The 18,245-nt window shown below is 36.6% G+C and overlaps 1 protein-coding gene across 9 annotated transcripts in view; it reads left to right on the top strand.

The window, feature by feature from the left end:
* Positions 1–18,245, top strand: part of ncam1b (neural cell adhesion molecule 1b) — a 71,378-nt gene that overhangs the window by 23,812 nt on the left and 29,321 nt on the right. For all 9 annotated transcript variants that reach the window (XM_069534960.1, XM_069534961.1, XM_069534956.1 and 6 more), the window contains exons 2-7: positions 11,591–11,665; positions 12,705–12,914; positions 14,037–14,180; positions 15,285–15,422; positions 15,768–15,885; positions 17,453–17,613. In XM_069534960.1, the coding sequence (XP_069391061.1) occupies positions 11,591–11,665; positions 12,705–12,914; positions 14,037–14,180; positions 15,285–15,422; positions 15,768–15,885; positions 17,453–17,613 (846 nt within the window). The remainder of the gene's footprint in view (positions 1–11,590; positions 11,666–12,704; positions 12,915–14,036; positions 14,181–15,284; positions 15,423–15,767; positions 15,886–17,452; positions 17,614–18,245) is intronic.

Raw genomic sequence — 18,245 nt, forward strand, 5'->3', positions numbered from 1 at the left:
TTTTTATGACAACTGAAGCTACCACAGGTTCTTTTTTATGTTTAGAAGGAGAGGGTGAAGTGAGGGGTGTTCAGCTGCAACATTGAATTTTAACACTAGATCTCCCAAAATTCTACACACTGTACCTTTAATAGTTTACTCCATGAAGACTAAGAAAAGGTTGATTTCTTTTGCTTAACTAATTGATGAACTAATCATTTCAGCTCTAGTTTGCAAGACTATGTTTTTGAGACAACACCTGTCCTGAACAGAAAAAGTATTTGGTTACTCCATGCTTCTACTCAGATTATGTAGATGCTAACTTGCAACCTTATAAGCAATTTTTCCAGTGGACATCTTACAGGGTCTAAATGTAAGCTCTAACTGTTGCTAAATGGACAATAGTAGCTGTTTACATACCAATCTTGCACAATCATTGCAAGTTCAATACAAACTTTATTTCTTAACGTGCCAAGAGTTGTCTCCATCGTTGCAAAGCAACACTATCATTAATTTCTACTGAAGTTGGCTTGCTGAACAGCTATCCCTGATCTGGTTGGCCTGCCTCATCACTTCCAGATAAGTAGCGCTGGTCAGAGGGCATATTATAACATCTACATCAATGGCTGAATCTCTTGGCAAGTGACTGCCGCCTTCTGGTCCCGGCAAGAAACCATGTTTACTGTCAGAGAAAACTTAAATATAGCAGCTTTAATGTTGCAGACGGCAGGGTTGAAGATGAGAGATTTTTTTTTGAATGTTAAGCTTTATTTGATCTTTAACAGTCAACTGTAAAGTTACAGAGGAAAAAGGGGGAGACAGAATAACCTGCAGCAAAAGTCCATAACCTGAATCAGCAGGCCTGTAACCATTCGGCTCACAGAATGTTTTGATATATTTGTTTCCTGCATTTTATGTGAAATCTCTTCTTATTGTAATGCTTATCAAGCTCCAGTACATTGACTAAAACAATCGTTATTACAAAATAATAAAGGTTTTCTGTCAGAATGACATTTTTATTATACTTCAATATCACAAACACTTTTTAAATGCCCTCTCTTCAACTAGAGGAGTGTGAATCATCACCACTGCTGCCTCGGCCTTTTATTCTAATGTGCCCTATTATGTAACTCATAAATATGACCATTACATCAGCATTGCAAGTGATATTTTACACCCTTGTTTTTTAGCATGCAATATTCTACTAGCATGAAGTAAATTCTGTTCTCTGTTGAAGGTGTCATATTAATTTTCAAATGAATGAATTAATCAGTCTTATAACTAAAAGGATTCAAATCCATATTAATTCAATTGTATGTCTCCTTGAATGTTGTAGATGCCACAGAAAGGAGATCTTTAAGAAATACTCCTTTTTACAATAATTTTGAGAGAATAAGGCAGTTTCTCAGTACTGATGTTTTATTTTGGGTTGTCACAAAACCATTTAGCTTTAAGCTAATGCACAGATCTACTGTACGCTGCTCTCTATGTTATACAGTCCTATCAACTTCAGGGTTAAAAAGTAATGCACAGATGAAATGCCCCATGTGTCTAAAGCTTGGCAGATACTGATGTCACAGTTTGGAGCTACAATAAAGGAGCCTAGCATGAATTGTTAAACTTGCTCTATAAACATTTTGTTAGTATTGCACAAGAGGGCTGCACAGCTTTCATGTATTTATAGAATGTGCTCAAAGATGTTGGAGCATCATATAACTAATGCTTTAGCCACTGCAAGCAATCATAGTGATCATTTAGAGCTGTGCACTGTAAAAACATTTTTAAAAAAAACTTTTGAAAACCTCATCAATGTAAATAGTCGCTCCTCTGAGGCTGCACTGCTAGATCTAATCAGACAGGCATATACAAGAGGGAGGGAGAGAGAAGTAGAGAGGGAGGGAGATAGAGCAGTGATGTCAAAATGTGGGGAGATGGGAGCAGGGAAACACGTTTCCATAGCAACTAGTAGAAGTGAGTGTAACTGTGGTTGAGAGACATGAGCAGCAAGCAAATACTCACTTGTTCCTCAATACTAGTAAGAAGTGATTTATCTCACTCTGGGTTTGCATTGTTACACAAACAGTCTTCTTAGTGTGTGTTCATTCTAGATTAAATGCTTTTTAATACAATTCTAGTAATATGCTTGTTTTTTTCCACTTAGAATCAAAATGTGTGAGGTTTGTGTTCTACAACACTGCATGTTTATGGCTGCCTGCTGCAGAATAAACCGGACACATTGCATACATTCTATTGGAATAGAAATAGAAATACATTAACATCAACTCATTTGCCAGACATTTACACCGAAATTGACTTTGAACTTAGGCACAGCACTAAGGCTCCAATATACAAGGAAACCATGAAGTAAATAGTAAAGTAGTAGTTAAATCTGTTCAATGAGAAGAAGAGTTTTTGTTGACAGAGATGAGTTTTCAAGAGATTCTTGATGGAATATCAATATATTTGGTAGCATGTTCCACCACCACCACCACGTAGGTGCACTGATGGTAATGCCAGACAATGTTCCTTGAAGGCTGATTAATAAATGATAATTGATTAATTGTTTGTCAATGTTGATGGTTCTTCGGTGTGGGGATTTGCTATCTTTTCATTCTTATAAAGGGTCTGACTTAATCACTGGCCTGGGCCAGTAAACGTTTAAGCAAGGCAAAGGTGATGGTTGGTCTTCTATAAGATTAACCATCACCTTCTTTAAGAGATGACATGGGATCCCAGTATGTGTTAAAAGTAAATTAAAAAAGAAGAGTTTAGGTCTATTGGTCATATACAGTAAACAATTTGAAGACATTACCCTGAATCGTTTTTCATGTTTTGAAAGACCCAACAACTAATTGATACATTTAAAAGGCTTAATTGATAATGACAATGATAATTAGTGGCAGTATATCTAATACACATTTTATTGTAATTCTAGAATGACCCACTAGTTGTAAGTTGTTTACAATAATTTAAATACAACATGGTGGATTTAGTGGAAGAGAATCTATTCCTTATGTAGATTAAGGGTCCATTCTAAATGAAAACTCAATTATTCTTAGGATTAGCAGATTATTCACTTGCTTTTGTATTTTCTATTTATTCTCTGATTCTATATGTAGTTTTAGATTTATTTTCTTAATTTTGGTCAACTATGGTTGCTCTAAACCTGAGTATTACAATCAATTTAGATCCACCTAAATCCTACAGACTGGTCCTTAAAGAAACTAAATTGTTGTGAGCTTGCTCAAATATGTGTCATGAGTTTTGTGTTTGAAAACTATATGCCAAGAGTCAAACCAGAGACTTGCTGCGTGAGGGCATGTATGCACATGTGGTGCGCACCTCAACCATTTGGCTCTTAGGCTGCCCCCAAGTTTTTTGTTTGTAATAATGAACTAACACCATAAATCAGCCAGCGTGGGTGAGTTTTTGGCAGCTTTTCTTTGAGAGTAGGTGTGGGACAAATCATCATCACTGTGATATATTGTGATATATTGTGAGTCAGTCTCCCTTGCAATACATTATAAACGCACTGGCACCATTACTGAGGCAGTGGCACTTCATTCCTGCAGACATTTGACCTCTAAAATGATTTTCTTGCTGACAGTTCAGACACCACCAGTGAAAGGCTTTTAAAAAGGTCTTCATTCATTGTGATACACACCTTTTCATCTCAACAGCCTATAAAACAGTGTGAAGCTCAATATATAAACAACATAGATTCGATTTCCTTCATCTAATTATATATTTTGCCCTTTAAGATGTTCTCTTTGGTTACATGGATACAGATAGTTATTTGGGATATATCATATCACAGACCCCACTGTGTTGTAATATACTGCTGTTACATTACTATTGGCATATGCAATTTAAACATTATTTTAGTATTGATGCACAGCCCTGCCCAACTAAATAGAAACCTTCAACCTGAAGGACAGATCAGATTCTGTTGTTTATTTTAGATTACACATAGTTAGGATAGGGTTTAACTGTGACTGTCAGTTGGCAGGCTTACATTTTAAATGTGTGTGTGCGCGCATGCATGCGTGTATTACGCTGGCAGAATAGATAATGAGCTTAATCCCACACGGCAAGTGAAGCAAGTCACGGCTGGGGTTAAGGCTTACTACAACATCCAGTAGCACAGGCTGCAGCACCCGAGGTGTTGTTCTAAGATAACTACAGAGGCTAGAGGAAAGAGGCCAGGCTCCGCATTAATTCTCATCTATATGGTGTCCTTACTCTTCATATTTTATCAGTTACTTTGAACATAAGCATGGAAAGTCGGAGCATTCCATGGGGAACTTAAATATAAGGTAAAACCTGAGCTAGCAAGGATGGCTTTAGATTACTTGAGACTATTTAAAGATCTTCAACTGCAACCGCTGTTAAATGAAGCTCAAGAACATCAATGTACATCATTTTCATTCATGAAATAGCCCCTTACCACAATCATTACAGAGAGACAAACACACCAACACATGTGCAAGCACATCTGCATGCTACTGGTTGTAAGTAGGACAATGGCTCATGGCTGTGCTCAAGACATCATGAACATGACCCTTAAATAGAAACTCAAAGACTACTGTAGTTAGAAGTGAAAGGAATTCATTATTCTCTATGTTGCTATAAATTTAATGAGATTCATATAAGATATGAAACACTAAGCTATTGTTGATGACCTACAGAGACATGAATTATTGACACTGCAAGCTGTCTCCTATAGTCATGATCAGCCTGCATCCAAATATGACATTGCCCTCAGCTACAGTAAATGTGACATCACAAATGAACTGCTAATGTCAGAGCCACAGTTCTCGTGCTGCATTCAAATTCGCCTTGTGCCTTTCCCTTACATTTGGACACAGGAAAACAGACAAACACTAGATTTATTGCTGCTCTTTTCTTGGTATTTCTCTTGGTCTTGTGGTAGAATTTAGGCTCGACATAATTCTCTGCTTATGATGTGTCATCTGCCAGGTTTATTTCAGCCTGAACACATGGCGTGATTGTAAATAATGCTAGCATTCTTCATCTATTTTTTGGCAGCAGATCTTGAGGGTTCTAACCATATTATGCATCCAAAATTGTGAATGTCTTTGCTTCTAGATTTATTTATCCATTTTCTGTCTTAAGAACAAAATACTGATGTTAAATGCAATCCATAACGTCTTTGAATGTTTGGGGTCAATCTGCCTGACATTATCCTAACAAAGGAAGACTCTACTTGGTCTGTTGTCAATGGCTCTGTAATTCTTGCAAGATGCCCTCTCACTTTATCAGGTTCCCGTTTTCCTTTCAAGTATTATAGAGGGTTAACAGGTGCTGATTTTGATGGGAAGAGAATTTGGATTGGAGTCTAGTTTTTGTTAAAACAATGTGTTTAGATGAGGAGCACACGTCTAATAACAGATTTTAATTTGGAATGTCAAGTTTAACTGCAGGGAGATTGCGTGTTTTCCCAGAACTAGGTCACTCTTAACTACTTGAATTGTTATTCTCTGTAGGTTTTTAACCAGTCTGGTGTTGTGGGTCTTCAAAACTTGGAAACCTAACACAGATTTGAGTATATAACTCAGTAAAACTGCTTGTATGCAAGATTTATAAGCCTACGGTAAGGTTATCCAATTAGTGGCACATAGCATCTTCTGAAAACTTGGGGCTGTCTTCTCTTCTGATTATCAGATCAGTGCAATAGGCAGTTTAGTGGCTGGGTTTTTAGTATGACACGAAATATCAAATATGTTAATCTACTTTAAATTTATATGTTGAGATATTTCTTATAAATCGGTATATTTTGTTTCAAAATCCTTAAGTATTTTTTTCCTTGTACAAAGTGATTTTTGTAATTCCCTAACTGAATTTTAATTGATTTGAAATGTATGCCATTCTGCATCCTCCTTTTTAAAAACCATATGTTTAGGAATTGATAGTATTGATTTTGGTAACACATTAGTATCTAAAATACAGGCAGAAAGTAGTGCTCTGTGAAAGACCTCTGACTGAATAAGGATACTGACACTCCCTTGATATTGATTGACATATGGGAAATCAATTACAACCAAGATTCTGCAGCAATGCTTGCAGCATATGAGGCTATAATTAGCATGTGTAGAACAAAATGTTAACATGAACATGCAAACATTGACAATGCTAACATGCTGATGTCCATCAGATGTTATCAGATGTTTAGTGCAGCTGGAGGTGTTATGATAAACCAATGTTTAGATGAAGGTGAAGTGCACAGAATTTCATGGAAGATGATTATTTAGGCATTTCACTTAAAACCACAAAAGTGAACCACATTGTGGCATTAAAGGGTAGAACTGGCCTCAGTTAAGTCAAGAATACATTTCATTACTAATTATTTGTACCATGTCTCAGCTATGTCTTCGCAGATGTACACTGCAATGGCAGCTGCTACCTCCTTCCAGTTTAGTGATTTTTTGCCATATGGCGCACTGTGAGCAAAAGCCTCTTGCAAAATTTGAGTATGGGGTTTGTTTTGTTGTGGCTCTCATCTGTTGACTCTCTGTACTGTTTGAGATGATTCCTACATAGGTGATAACAGAGGTTGGTGGTGTTTGATGCTGTTGTCAGGACTATAATTATAAGTATGATTTTCTGGTAATTTTCAGACTTTTCAGACCCAAACAATGTTGTCCATGTGATTAAAGAAGTCCCTCTGTTATGTATGAGCTCCTTGTTTTGTCTTGACTTATAGGATTCCTCTTGATTGAAATTATCATGTGTTGGGGGATCCTCTCCATAATTGGATCATGGGGGGAGTAGAGAGAGCTCAGCACGTAGGATATGTAAGCTACTCTGTATGCTGAGCTCTTTCTGAAAAATCTGAAGCTCAACATGAATCCCTCCATCCATTATCTATACCGCTTATCATTTTAGGCTTCGGTCCGGTTCTCAATGGGTAAGAAGAAGATCATCAAACATGAATGTCTGAAATTTAAGGACAGTCTACCCAGTAGTTATGTTTTTGTCTGGACCATGGTGGACCAACAGACCAACACTGCTGTGCTTCGAGCTATGCCCTAAGCATGGCTAAAAATATGCAGTCCCAAATTAAGGAATTATAAATTTGTTACATTTATTGTTAACTATTTTAAAAAATTTGTGCTTTAGGCAAAAATGCCTTTCTCCCATGAAGAACGTCTGCATAATGAATTAAGACTAAAAGTAGCGTACAGCATATGTAATTCTCAACACAATGTTATCTTCTTTTTTTCTACACTGCTTGCTCCTTTAACTTCTATTATGTGGAGACCCCATGCAGGCTCTTTCCTACTAGGTTTTAAAATGTGTTGGTTCCAAGGGATTCACATTCTTATTACATTTCTAAGACACACAGTTCCTTCTTGTAATTTGGCCACCCCCTGCTTTGAAGGAGTTTTTCCATGAAACTGGACATCAGCGGATGTAGCTTGTTAGCCTCTGCAATATATAAAAGTGAAGTGTTTGGAGAGCAATTACCCTGTCCTCTTGTACCTTACTATGTGCTAAGAGAAAGAGCAGCTGCCGCTCTGTTTTTGATCCGAGAGAATCAATTAATGCATGGACTACAGAATTATTTAATTTGGAAAACTCCTGGACTGTACAGGGGTGTTGTTGTATTTTTAATGTTCTACAGAACAAGGAGAAATGATTTAGTGGGAGGCAGGGAAGAGGATGGGAGATCATGTGATGGAAATTCCTTTTGGCACCTTCATCATTCTGAATGTCAGCTTGGAAGATATGAGAACGGTTTTGCATTGTTGGTTTTAATTTAGGAAAAAGCAGTGTTGTGAAGTTTAGTGACAGCGTTTACAATCTGTCTCTCTGTTTTATAAAGTTTGGTCAATGCAAAATTTTGAGCCAGTTATCCAAAGAAACTGATTGAGATTTTTTTTAATGTAAATGTGCCTGTTTCTCCATTATTAGCTATGAATGTTAGGATTATACTGTAGATTCAGTTGTAAGTCAATTGAAAGCCAGCTTTAAAGGTACAGTGTGTAGAATTTAGTGATATTGAGTGCTGAAATTGCATGTTGCAGCTGAAAACCCCTCTGGACCTTTAACTAGCACAGTAGAGTACAACGAATAACTCATATATTCATACGGGTAATAATGCACAGTTTTGGTTTGATCTGTTTTGTTTATGTGTTGATTCAGCTTTATGTATATGAATTGTGTAATAAGTAGTTCTTGTTGTATTAGATCTACCCTGTCTGATATTTTCAGATGGTAAGAAAAGGAAAAAAAATGAAAACTCGAGCAACAGCTTCACCAAAGAAGACACTTCGACGGACACAGACCAAAGCTCAAAAGATGAGGACATTGTTGAAAAGAAGGGTCAGAGGCGTTCGGTAGTGTGGAGATACTATGACTATTTGAAGTCTGACCAGAAGCACAGTAGCGTGCACTACAAATAATATCTAAAGCATGTTCCAACAAAGACAGGTTATACCACTAATCTTTTTTACCATCTGAAGCAGAAATGACAGAAATAGTGATTTGATTTATAGATATTGATATCGACTAATGTGAAAAGATTATCGTGATTTTTTTCCATATCGCCCAGCCCTAGCCATAACAAACAGCATTAGGTTTACTTTGATGCACCATATAAACTGGCAGCTGTGTGTGCAATATATCCAAGGTTTTATAAGACACATGCACAACAACTTTTACTCTCCTCCTCAAATGAAATGCTTTTCTAAGCGTTTTTTTGTATATTCCAGCATGATTCTGCAGCCTCTGCATTGCACTGATATATTACAGAGTATACACTAAATCCTGAACTTGTGATCTTTGTTCAGTTTTGACTGCACAAGAATCTCTAACATTTCATGGACTTATATAATGTAGCTCTTTTGACTTGACTTTCATTCAGCTGTTTGCTTAATTAGACTTTTTATAATAGGTTTATGACGTAAGTGTTGAACCTATAGTTGTTCTTTTTTTGAATTCCAGTATTTTCTTTTTCTTTATTATGTTCTGGTTTCAGCCATTGTTTTTGTGTACATAGAATATTTCCCATGGTGGTTTTTCCTGGAAGGTGAATTAGTGTTTGTGTAAAGTGCGTCCAGACATTGGATGTGATAATGGGCTGTACAAATACACTTCCCCCGACTTAAATAATCATCATCATGCCTCCGCTGCAAATGAGTTGCCTGTTGTTTGCCTAAATGAATACCAACAGTACTTATTTCCAAGGCACAATTAGAACAAAATCGTTATCCATAAAATTAGCATAACATTGTCTTAGTTAGCACGGGGATAATTTGACAGCAGAGACAGTGAAAAACCACAGTGTGCTTCTACATAACACTAGTTCTGATGGGATGATGGATTATACTGCAAACGTTATGTAGTAGATATAAAATAAAGTGATAGATTTCTATCTTTTGATAAAACTTGAATCTAAGTATGAATAATGGATTATTTTGAGTGCAACGAAAGTATCATCACTATTATCTACTGGTTTTCCTGTGCTTTATATTTTTATTCTACCCTTTTGTTTTTTAAGCGATCAGTAATTGATTATTTGATTGATTTACAATAAGTACAGTAACCTCTACACTAAACCCACTTAATGTTAATTTTAATCTGAGTAGTTGCCACTTGCACTTCATGTTTTTCGTTTGTTCCCAAACAGTGACCAAATAGAAAGTGATTTTTAATCTTCTTTTCTTTGCTTGGGTTAAGCTGTTTCAGTATGGATGGTGTGAAGTGATAGAGTTGTCAGTTTATATGAGAAAAATAGCCAACAACTGATCACTTAACAGCAACAATCTTCTTAATCATTGGAAAATGATTGTGGCAATTTCTACCAATTTCTGATACTTCATAGATCACGCTATTAAATTGTTTGTGTGTTTTTTTATGCCTCTGCACCGGTGACAGCCAGTGGCCGGAGGCATTATGTTTTTTTGGGGTATCTGTCCTTCCATCTGTCCCATTCCCGTGAACACAATATTTTGAGAATGCCTTGCGGGAATTTTGGTCAAATGTTTTGGTACAAACTTTTACTTGGACTCAAAGATGATCTGATTTGATTTTGGTGCTGATAGGTCAAAGGTTAAGGTCACAGGACCTCATTTTACTGAGAATGTCCCATATGATGACTGCTCTTTGGAAATTTCATTACATCTGGCACAATTCACTTGGACTCACTGATAAATGTATTAGATTTCAGTGGTCAAGGGTCAAGGTGGCTTCCTTTGAATGTGAGTTCTCAAGAGGGAATTTCTTCCACTTTTGATCAGTTGTCACTTGGACTCAGAGACAAAGGGATTTTTTTTCATTTGTCAAAGGTTCCAGTGACCTTATGTGAATCTCGAAAAAAGTACAACGTAAGTAGAAATGTATACACAGAAACTGCACTGGTTGGCAGAGGCATACAACTGCAGACCGCTAATTCTAGTGGTTTGTAACAAGTTAGTCATTCTTGCTCTCTCTAAAACATTTAGTTTTATGTGTTAGAGCTTCAGTATATGAGCCCAGTAATGGTTAATTTTCAATAAGTTTAAAGAGGTTATTTAGGGTTTTAAGTAAATCTAAAAGTAAGAATTAGACAGAAGCTTTAATTAACAATCTGATTAAAATAATGACAATGTGGTAACAGCTATGGGGCTCATACATATTATAGCTCTAATGTACTAGAATCAATCAACCATTGTAAAGTAAACAAACATCAAAGGTCAGAACATAAATTAAGGGATTAGAAATGTTTTTGAAATGTGACAAAACTATGTCAATTACTGCCTGTTCGCCTTGTGTGTTGGCATTAAAGATAAAATTTTACATGTTCTTTCCTCATGTCTAACTCTATGTGCCCACTCCCACCCTGAGCTTCAGTGTGTTCTATACATGTTCACACATTCTTACTCATGTTTTATATACAGCAGGATTTTGGGCCCTATTTAGTCACGCTCCCTAGTCAACCACAGGAACTCTTAATGCTCCTGTGGGAGATTCTGTTGGAAACAAGTGAAGCTTTGTTCTAATTAAGCGCAGAAGAGTTTCAGACCATTCTTCTGTCTGTTTCAAATAACAAAAATCTGTTTTTTCATTTGGTTTTTGATGAAGTGAAGGCTGTCACTGAGAGACGCAGTACATTTATCTTACTAGACACAGCAGGGTTTCCAAAGTCCTTCAAAGCATCTTACATATAAATTCTCTTAAAGTGAATTGGCAGCACAGCATTGGTTCTTACTTTGAATGTTAACTGAATAATTTCAGTGCTTGCTTGATGTCATTAGTCTGGAAAGGACAGACGACTGCAGGCAAAAGAGGAATAGGAAATGTCCATGTCATTGGTAATTGGGCTGTGCAAGTCACAACTGGCAAAGTCCGTTTCTTGATACATGACCATTGCTTTCCACAGATTTGATTTCCTATTGCTTTTCTAGACAATGAAAATATTGATGCATGTTCAAAGAGAATGGAGTAGCTGCTGCAAAATTGAATTAGGTTATTTTTGAGTGCTTTCTATTTATGATTTGTAACACCAGTCTCTTAACAATGAAACAGTTTGTAAGAATTTCCATCATGGTTGAATGGATCTTATGTTTAGCATGTTTCTGATTTTGTGTTGTATTTTTTTCTGTTGTAGTGTCACTGGAAGTGCAGATCACACCAAGTCACGGTGAGATTAGCCTCGGAGAGTCCAAATTCTTCATGTGTGAGGGTAAGTATATCAAACCGTCCTGACTATTTTCCTTTTAACTGCTCAAAGCTCAGTGGGTCAGTCAGTACAAACTCATGTTATACAATGTGTGTTAAACATTGTTCAAACTATTACAACTGTGTTTTAAAATCCACATATAAAATAATAACAACAAATTTAGAATGTGAATTAAAATGATGTCTCTGGTTTAAATATTTCACTTTAATAGAGCTTCAAAGAAGAAATGCACTCGCACACACAAACATGAGTGTTTATATAGTTCTCTCTTATACCTGCCATCCTTTAATTGCCAAACCACCAAGGAGCGAGTGACTTTTTAAGGGAATGTGAGATTCCACTCTGGTTGGTTTATTGCATTATTAATTAAAAAACTTTACACAAACAAACACTTTGATGCAAGCGTCTGTCGCAGTGACCTTAAACTAAACATGCTCTTAACTTGCTTATAGCATGCACTTTAAACCATGTTAAACTAACCAATAGTCACATAGATAACCGGCACATTAAGGCAAGGCAGATTTATTTGTACAGCATATTTCAAACACAAATCAAAAGTACATCAAAGTGCCTCTGAAATAGGCAGATACATGATATTCAGACCCAAAACCAATTCAACTCAGAAGAAAATCTATAAAAATAGATTATTAGATTGATAAATAAATACATTAGATTAAAAGACAAATAGATTGAAAATAATAGTGTACAGTTAAAGTGCTGTGACACTGCAGTAATAGGTTGATAGGAGCCCCAAATGTATCACTTCACAAGACATAATTTAGAAACCTTCGGCGTCCCGGTGATTTAAAGGTCTATGATGTTTATCACTTATCCCTGCAGCTCCCTTAATGTTGTGTTTCGTATTGCCGTCCCCATTGGTTTATTGTTTCATTTAAAATGTATGAACCAGAGCCCTGTTCATGCAGAAGAATATCCAAGCCACAGTGCTGAGTCTGTGGACACTGGTTGACTTCACTGATGTCTAATGTGTACCTTTAGAAACGCTTTTGTTCTTATGTGCTGCTCTTTACTGTGCCCTCAGTTGTAGGTGTTGCCAAGCACATAGACTGGTTTGGACCGAGCGGGGATAGGATAGAACCGAACAGACCAGACATAACGGTAACCCGTAACGATGAGTCATCCTCCACCCTCACACTGTATAAAGCTGGGATTGAGAATGCAGGGACATACAAGTGTGTCGCTACCAATGGAGACCAGCAAGGGGAGTCAACCATTACAGTGAAAATCTTTCGTAAGTTTTTCTCCCACCTTACACACACTGCAAGTATTGAGCGGTACAAGCATATAGGGAAAAAAATCTTGTTTATTGAACTCATAGTATTTTATTGACTGCTCAAGGGCAACACATTACTCTTTTTCTTTTCAAGTGAGGATAGATTTTTCATCAGTTCAATAAACGGTCGGAAGACCATTAGAGGGCTGCTTAATGATCCTGTCTGTTGTGCAGTTCTTGTGAGTAATGGCTTTTATTTTCCATGAATGCCAAACATCAGAAAATGTCCATCAGCGGCAAAATCCCTTAATTTTCCAAACAGACTTGTCATGTTATTTCAATGTTTAATGTTTATTTATTATTAAGTGCAGCTTTTAGATTATGCATATACGGTAATCGATATATGGTGTCTATCTCAAAATGAGACTGAAGTTCTATTCTTTAGCCTTTTCTCCTGTAATCTTTTTTTTTTTTTTTTTTTTTGGCAAAGCACGTTATGGAACTGGCTTAAAGTCAACTCACAAAATCACACACATCCACATTTAGCAAGTTATACACATTCCAACTATAGCAATGAAAATAGCTGCAGCAACCCTTCAGGCAATGAGAAATACAATCTATACAATCTGTTTTATTTTATTTTTATCGATATTGCATGTAGCATGTGAATGCATCCAGAGTATAGCTTGCTTCCTGCGATGCAGCTAAAAATGAATGTATCCATGTGTTAAAGTTTGACTGGGCGGCCCTGTAATTTGTACCCGAGTTAAATCTGCGAGGTAACTTTTGTTCTTTCCATTCTACCATGTACCAGCATATTCCATCAAAGCATTGATTACTTTTAGAAAAATAGTGTAGGCTGGAAATATTTCAGTTCTGGTACTTAAAAGTAGTGAGTCAAGATAACTTGTTAAGAGTTATAGTATAGAAATGTTCAGCATTTTCTGAGAAAACAAGCCTGAGGGGAAACATTTTTATTAATTAACAATACGATATTTTTAAGTGTCATCCAGTTTTACTTATTTTGTGAAAATTGCAGGTAAAATCTATTTCTACCAAACAGTCTTACAAAGTCAAAATGTTTTGATGACACTTACTATATCACTGTGTAAAAAATGTGTTTTGCATGTTTTATTACAGAAAAAATCACCTTCACGAATGTTCCCTCACCCCAAGAGTTTACTGAAGGAGACAATGCCAACATCATTTGTGACGTCGTCAGTTCCCCTTCTCCCACTGTCATCTGGAGATATAAAGGATCAAGAATGCAGATGGAGAAAGATGGTAAGATTTCTCTGAATGGATCATACCTCAGTTTGTTGAGATATGTTGTGAAACTGTTTAAAGTAAGTTAGAAAAACTGTTGTAATTTTTTACAACTGCACTTTGCACTTGTGTTTTTAAGTCAGGGAAGTATCTAGGTATCTTGTAAATAACAATTTAATATGGCCCAATAAACATAATGGCAGTTTTGTAGTGACAGCAAAGAATAGAAGAAAACTCTTGAGACGAAAAACAAAAAACAACATCTAAAGAAAATATAATTGTTGTAACTGTAATGGACATGGACTTCTACATAAAAGAAGACTACATGGGCAAAAATAACTGCAAGTGATACTGGGTTGTTAAATTCAACAGTGTTAGTGACTTGATATGGTTCACATCAGCTGTTGCAGCCATTATTCTCCAGGGTTTGTGCTTCGAAAGAAAACAATTAATTTGATTTTGAATTTGAAAACACAATTGACTCTCTGTTCTTCACCCTTCACACTGAACAATATTATTATGTGTATAGTATTGCTCACTGGAAAATAATAACACAAGCGTGTTTATAAGTTGTAATCGTATTTTTATTTACTGCATGATTAAATTTATTCAGTTCACATTTCATCTCAAACTGAGTGGGTTCTTGTGGGTGTTGCACATATTTCTTTTTTTTTTAATATATAATGTAATATGTGCCCAAAAAAGTCAGTTATCAGTTACAGTTCATTATATAAACCTCAGACCAGCAAAAATAAATCGTGGTTTGCCATGACATTAAAAGTGGCTACCTGGCTAAATTGTGGTTTGTTCATGTAGTTTTTTTTTTTTTAATGAAGCTGTGAAGCCAGTGAAATAATTGAACCTATAAAATCATGACTGATGGTTCATAATCAACTTTTTTGAAACAGGTCAAGGGTTTACACAGATATTTGAACCAACATTAAAACCAGTTACCAGTTTGAATCTTGTAGAAAAAGAGTTTATTTACTGTGTTTCTTTATATCACTCTGTATCCTCCTTGTAACATAGCAGCAGCTGTTCATCATCAAATATGTCAAGTGATTGACTTGTCCCTGATTTTTCAAATATCTAACAGTGAACTCAACATCTCCTTCCTTTCAGTTCGCTTTAAAGTGCTGAGCAACCATCACCTTCAGATCCATGGCATAAAGAAGACGGATGAGGGCTCATACACCTGTGAGGGTCGCCTCATGGCCCGCGGCGAGATTGATCTGCGGGTCATCAAGGTCGTTGTAAACGGTTAGCGGCCTTTTACCCCTCGCACAATTACCCCTTCCTTTTTGTTCCTGTGTGCATGTTTTTGTGCGGCAGGTGTCCCACAACGCTTAAATAAGCTGCCGGGCTCAACATCAATGTGGAAACAGTTGCCCAGAGCAACCGTGTATCAAAGATGTTTCATGCTAATGAGGTCTGTTTTCTGCAACTTCTGAGCCCAGCACATGAGATTGCCTAAAATAAGTGCACTGAAATTTGTCACCGCTTCTGTTTTCCCTCCTGATGCTTTTCTATGTATCTAAGTGACTATCTGTAGATATGTATGTTCGGTATCTATCTACCAGTTTATTATCTCTCTCTCTGTCTCAGTGCTCCCGACCATCAGGGTATGGCAGTCAGAGGTGAATGCCACAGCAGATGTTGAGCAGTCCGCCATGTTGACTTGTGCTGCTGATGGCTATCCTGAACCCATGGTGACATGGAAAAGGTAAAACTCTGCTTACAACTTGAGATACAAATACTTAGTTACAATTGCAGGAGCACTTATCACATGCTCAAACAGTGTCCCAATAGAAAATATCCCTGCTAATGTCTAGAATTAGGGACTGACTGAATTGTGGATGCGTGACGTTCACTGAATGTCTGTTTTCATTTTGTCACCCATGTTGTTAACAGGTTTGAGCAGCTACTCAGTCTACACCTCACTGCTGCAGCCCTTCATCTGGAGTTTCTGTGTCGCACCTATTTTTCACATGTGACGCACACAGTTCCCAGTAAAATTAGATGAGGAAAGGATCAGTTAATAGTCAAATTGACGTCATAGCAGCAACACTACATAAAAGTGACACATTTCACGACAGTCTCAATGTCTAGGCTATATCTACACATGTCAGATTCATAAATAAAAACATAAAATGCATAAATGTAATTATACAAGTAACCATCTCAGCAATTTTGTGCTTTTTACAGGGTGAAGGTCATATGTGTACTATATAGCAATTGCTAATTTTTGCTATAATTATATTATGTCATATACTAAGTGAACAAAAGTATTTTTCTGGTGTGATGAATTTCTTTACATCCGATTCAACTTGTTAGTGATTGTTTATTGAACAATACTAGCAGGTGTATAAGGCTGTACTCTGGTCTGTCAAATAGTTAATTAGTCAATATATTTCATTCTTAACCAAAAAATACAGCTCACTATTGGCACTGGAGGAAATGTCCGCAGATCACCAAGTCAATGCTATACATTCTCTGGGGACCTTGAATCTAAATCAGTTTCATATTTCAGTCTAGTTTACCTGCATCAAACTGAAGACCCAAGTTTATAATACCTTGTCAGGTTATTAGAGATACTCTGCTAACTGGTTTATTCATTGCAACAGGATACTTAACCACGAGATATAAAAGGTGAATATAAACAGTGAAACCTGAAGACCAGAGTGTCATCAAGAGCCACATTATACTCTGTGCCTGAATACAGCCATTGATAGGCTCCTGCTTTGTTCAACTGTTCCTGTTTGTCTTGTTTCCACGACAGCAGTCGGCTCTATAGACAGTTAAGAACCGGTGGGTCACAAAGTGCAAATAGCCCTGGAGCATCTGATGCTCTTGGTTTTTAGTATTATAATTTACATCAGAATATTTAATTGAATACTTCTGCAGTTGGACAGAACCTGCACCTTAAAACTGCCTGAAACAAATGATCACAGACAGTCAGAGGTCCGAGAACATCTTAATTGGGTCCCTGGTAAACAAATTATAAATACATCTGACACTTGATACCAAATGTCAAAAAGCTTACAAACATAAAACATTATTTATGTAACGTTCTTTAAAAAATATTCCGCTTTTACGTTAATCATCAAGGCACTTCACCACTTGACCTTTTTCACATTGTCATTCATCGAGAAACGACTGCATATTTTACAAAACTCTATGGGTTATGTTTGGGAAAATACATTTTTTTGAAGAGCAGTGACCTGTTAACATGTTACATATTAAATAAAGTTTGGAACAGATTGGTAAAATAGGTCTAATGTTCCACACAGGAGTGAGGTGGTTCTCGACGCAGGAGAGAAGTACAGCTTTAATGAAGATGGCTCTGAAATTACAATAATGGATGTTACCAAGCTGGATGAAGGAGACTACACATGCATTGCCAAGAATAAGGCTGGGGAAAGTGAGCAGGAACTCAGTCTCAGAGTGTTTGGTAAGGAGACACATTTTATATACATACATGAATTCAAGTGGTAATATGAATGCTCCAAGTGTGTGGGAATGAAATATAAGAGCGTGTAGGTGGGTGAAGAACAATTGTATGGTTTTATGTCTTGTTTTCTAGGGGATACAAGATGAGGTGTTGATTCAGTGTGGGTTGTGAACGTTTCATGTACCGATGGTGTTTAAGGATTTAGAGAATGAACTCGGCTGAACTCTTTGAATTTGATATTTTTTCTTAGTTTTTCCCTCTAAGTAGTTGCTGCCTTTTTTTGTAACAGAGACGACTGTTATTTCCGTTACAATCACAGTATTGGTTCATGTAGACATGAGAGTTCATTTAAAATAGCTTAGTGAACTTTATTTCCTAAACAAAAGAAATGCCCAAAGCCTGGTTCTTTGGATCTCAATGGATGAACAATCTCCATGAATTTACTGAAGACAGCTTTCAAAAAACATTGTTTAGCTCTTTAGCAACATCCTTTATTACTGGATTCTTCTTGCACTGACAAAGCTCTGGTTTTCTTACATAAGCTCCCATATTCTGAATATGAAAGCTGAAACAGTTCTTTTTTAGTTCTTAAATGGCACCTATCATTACCAAGTCTGACTGGAAATTCATAT

Source organism: Paralichthys olivaceus, chromosome 11 (assembly GCF_024713975.1).
Source record: "Paralichthys olivaceus isolate ysfri-2021 chromosome 11, ASM2471397v2, whole genome shotgun sequence".
NCBI lineage: Eukaryota > Metazoa > Chordata > Actinopteri > Pleuronectiformes > Paralichthyidae > Paralichthys > Paralichthys olivaceus.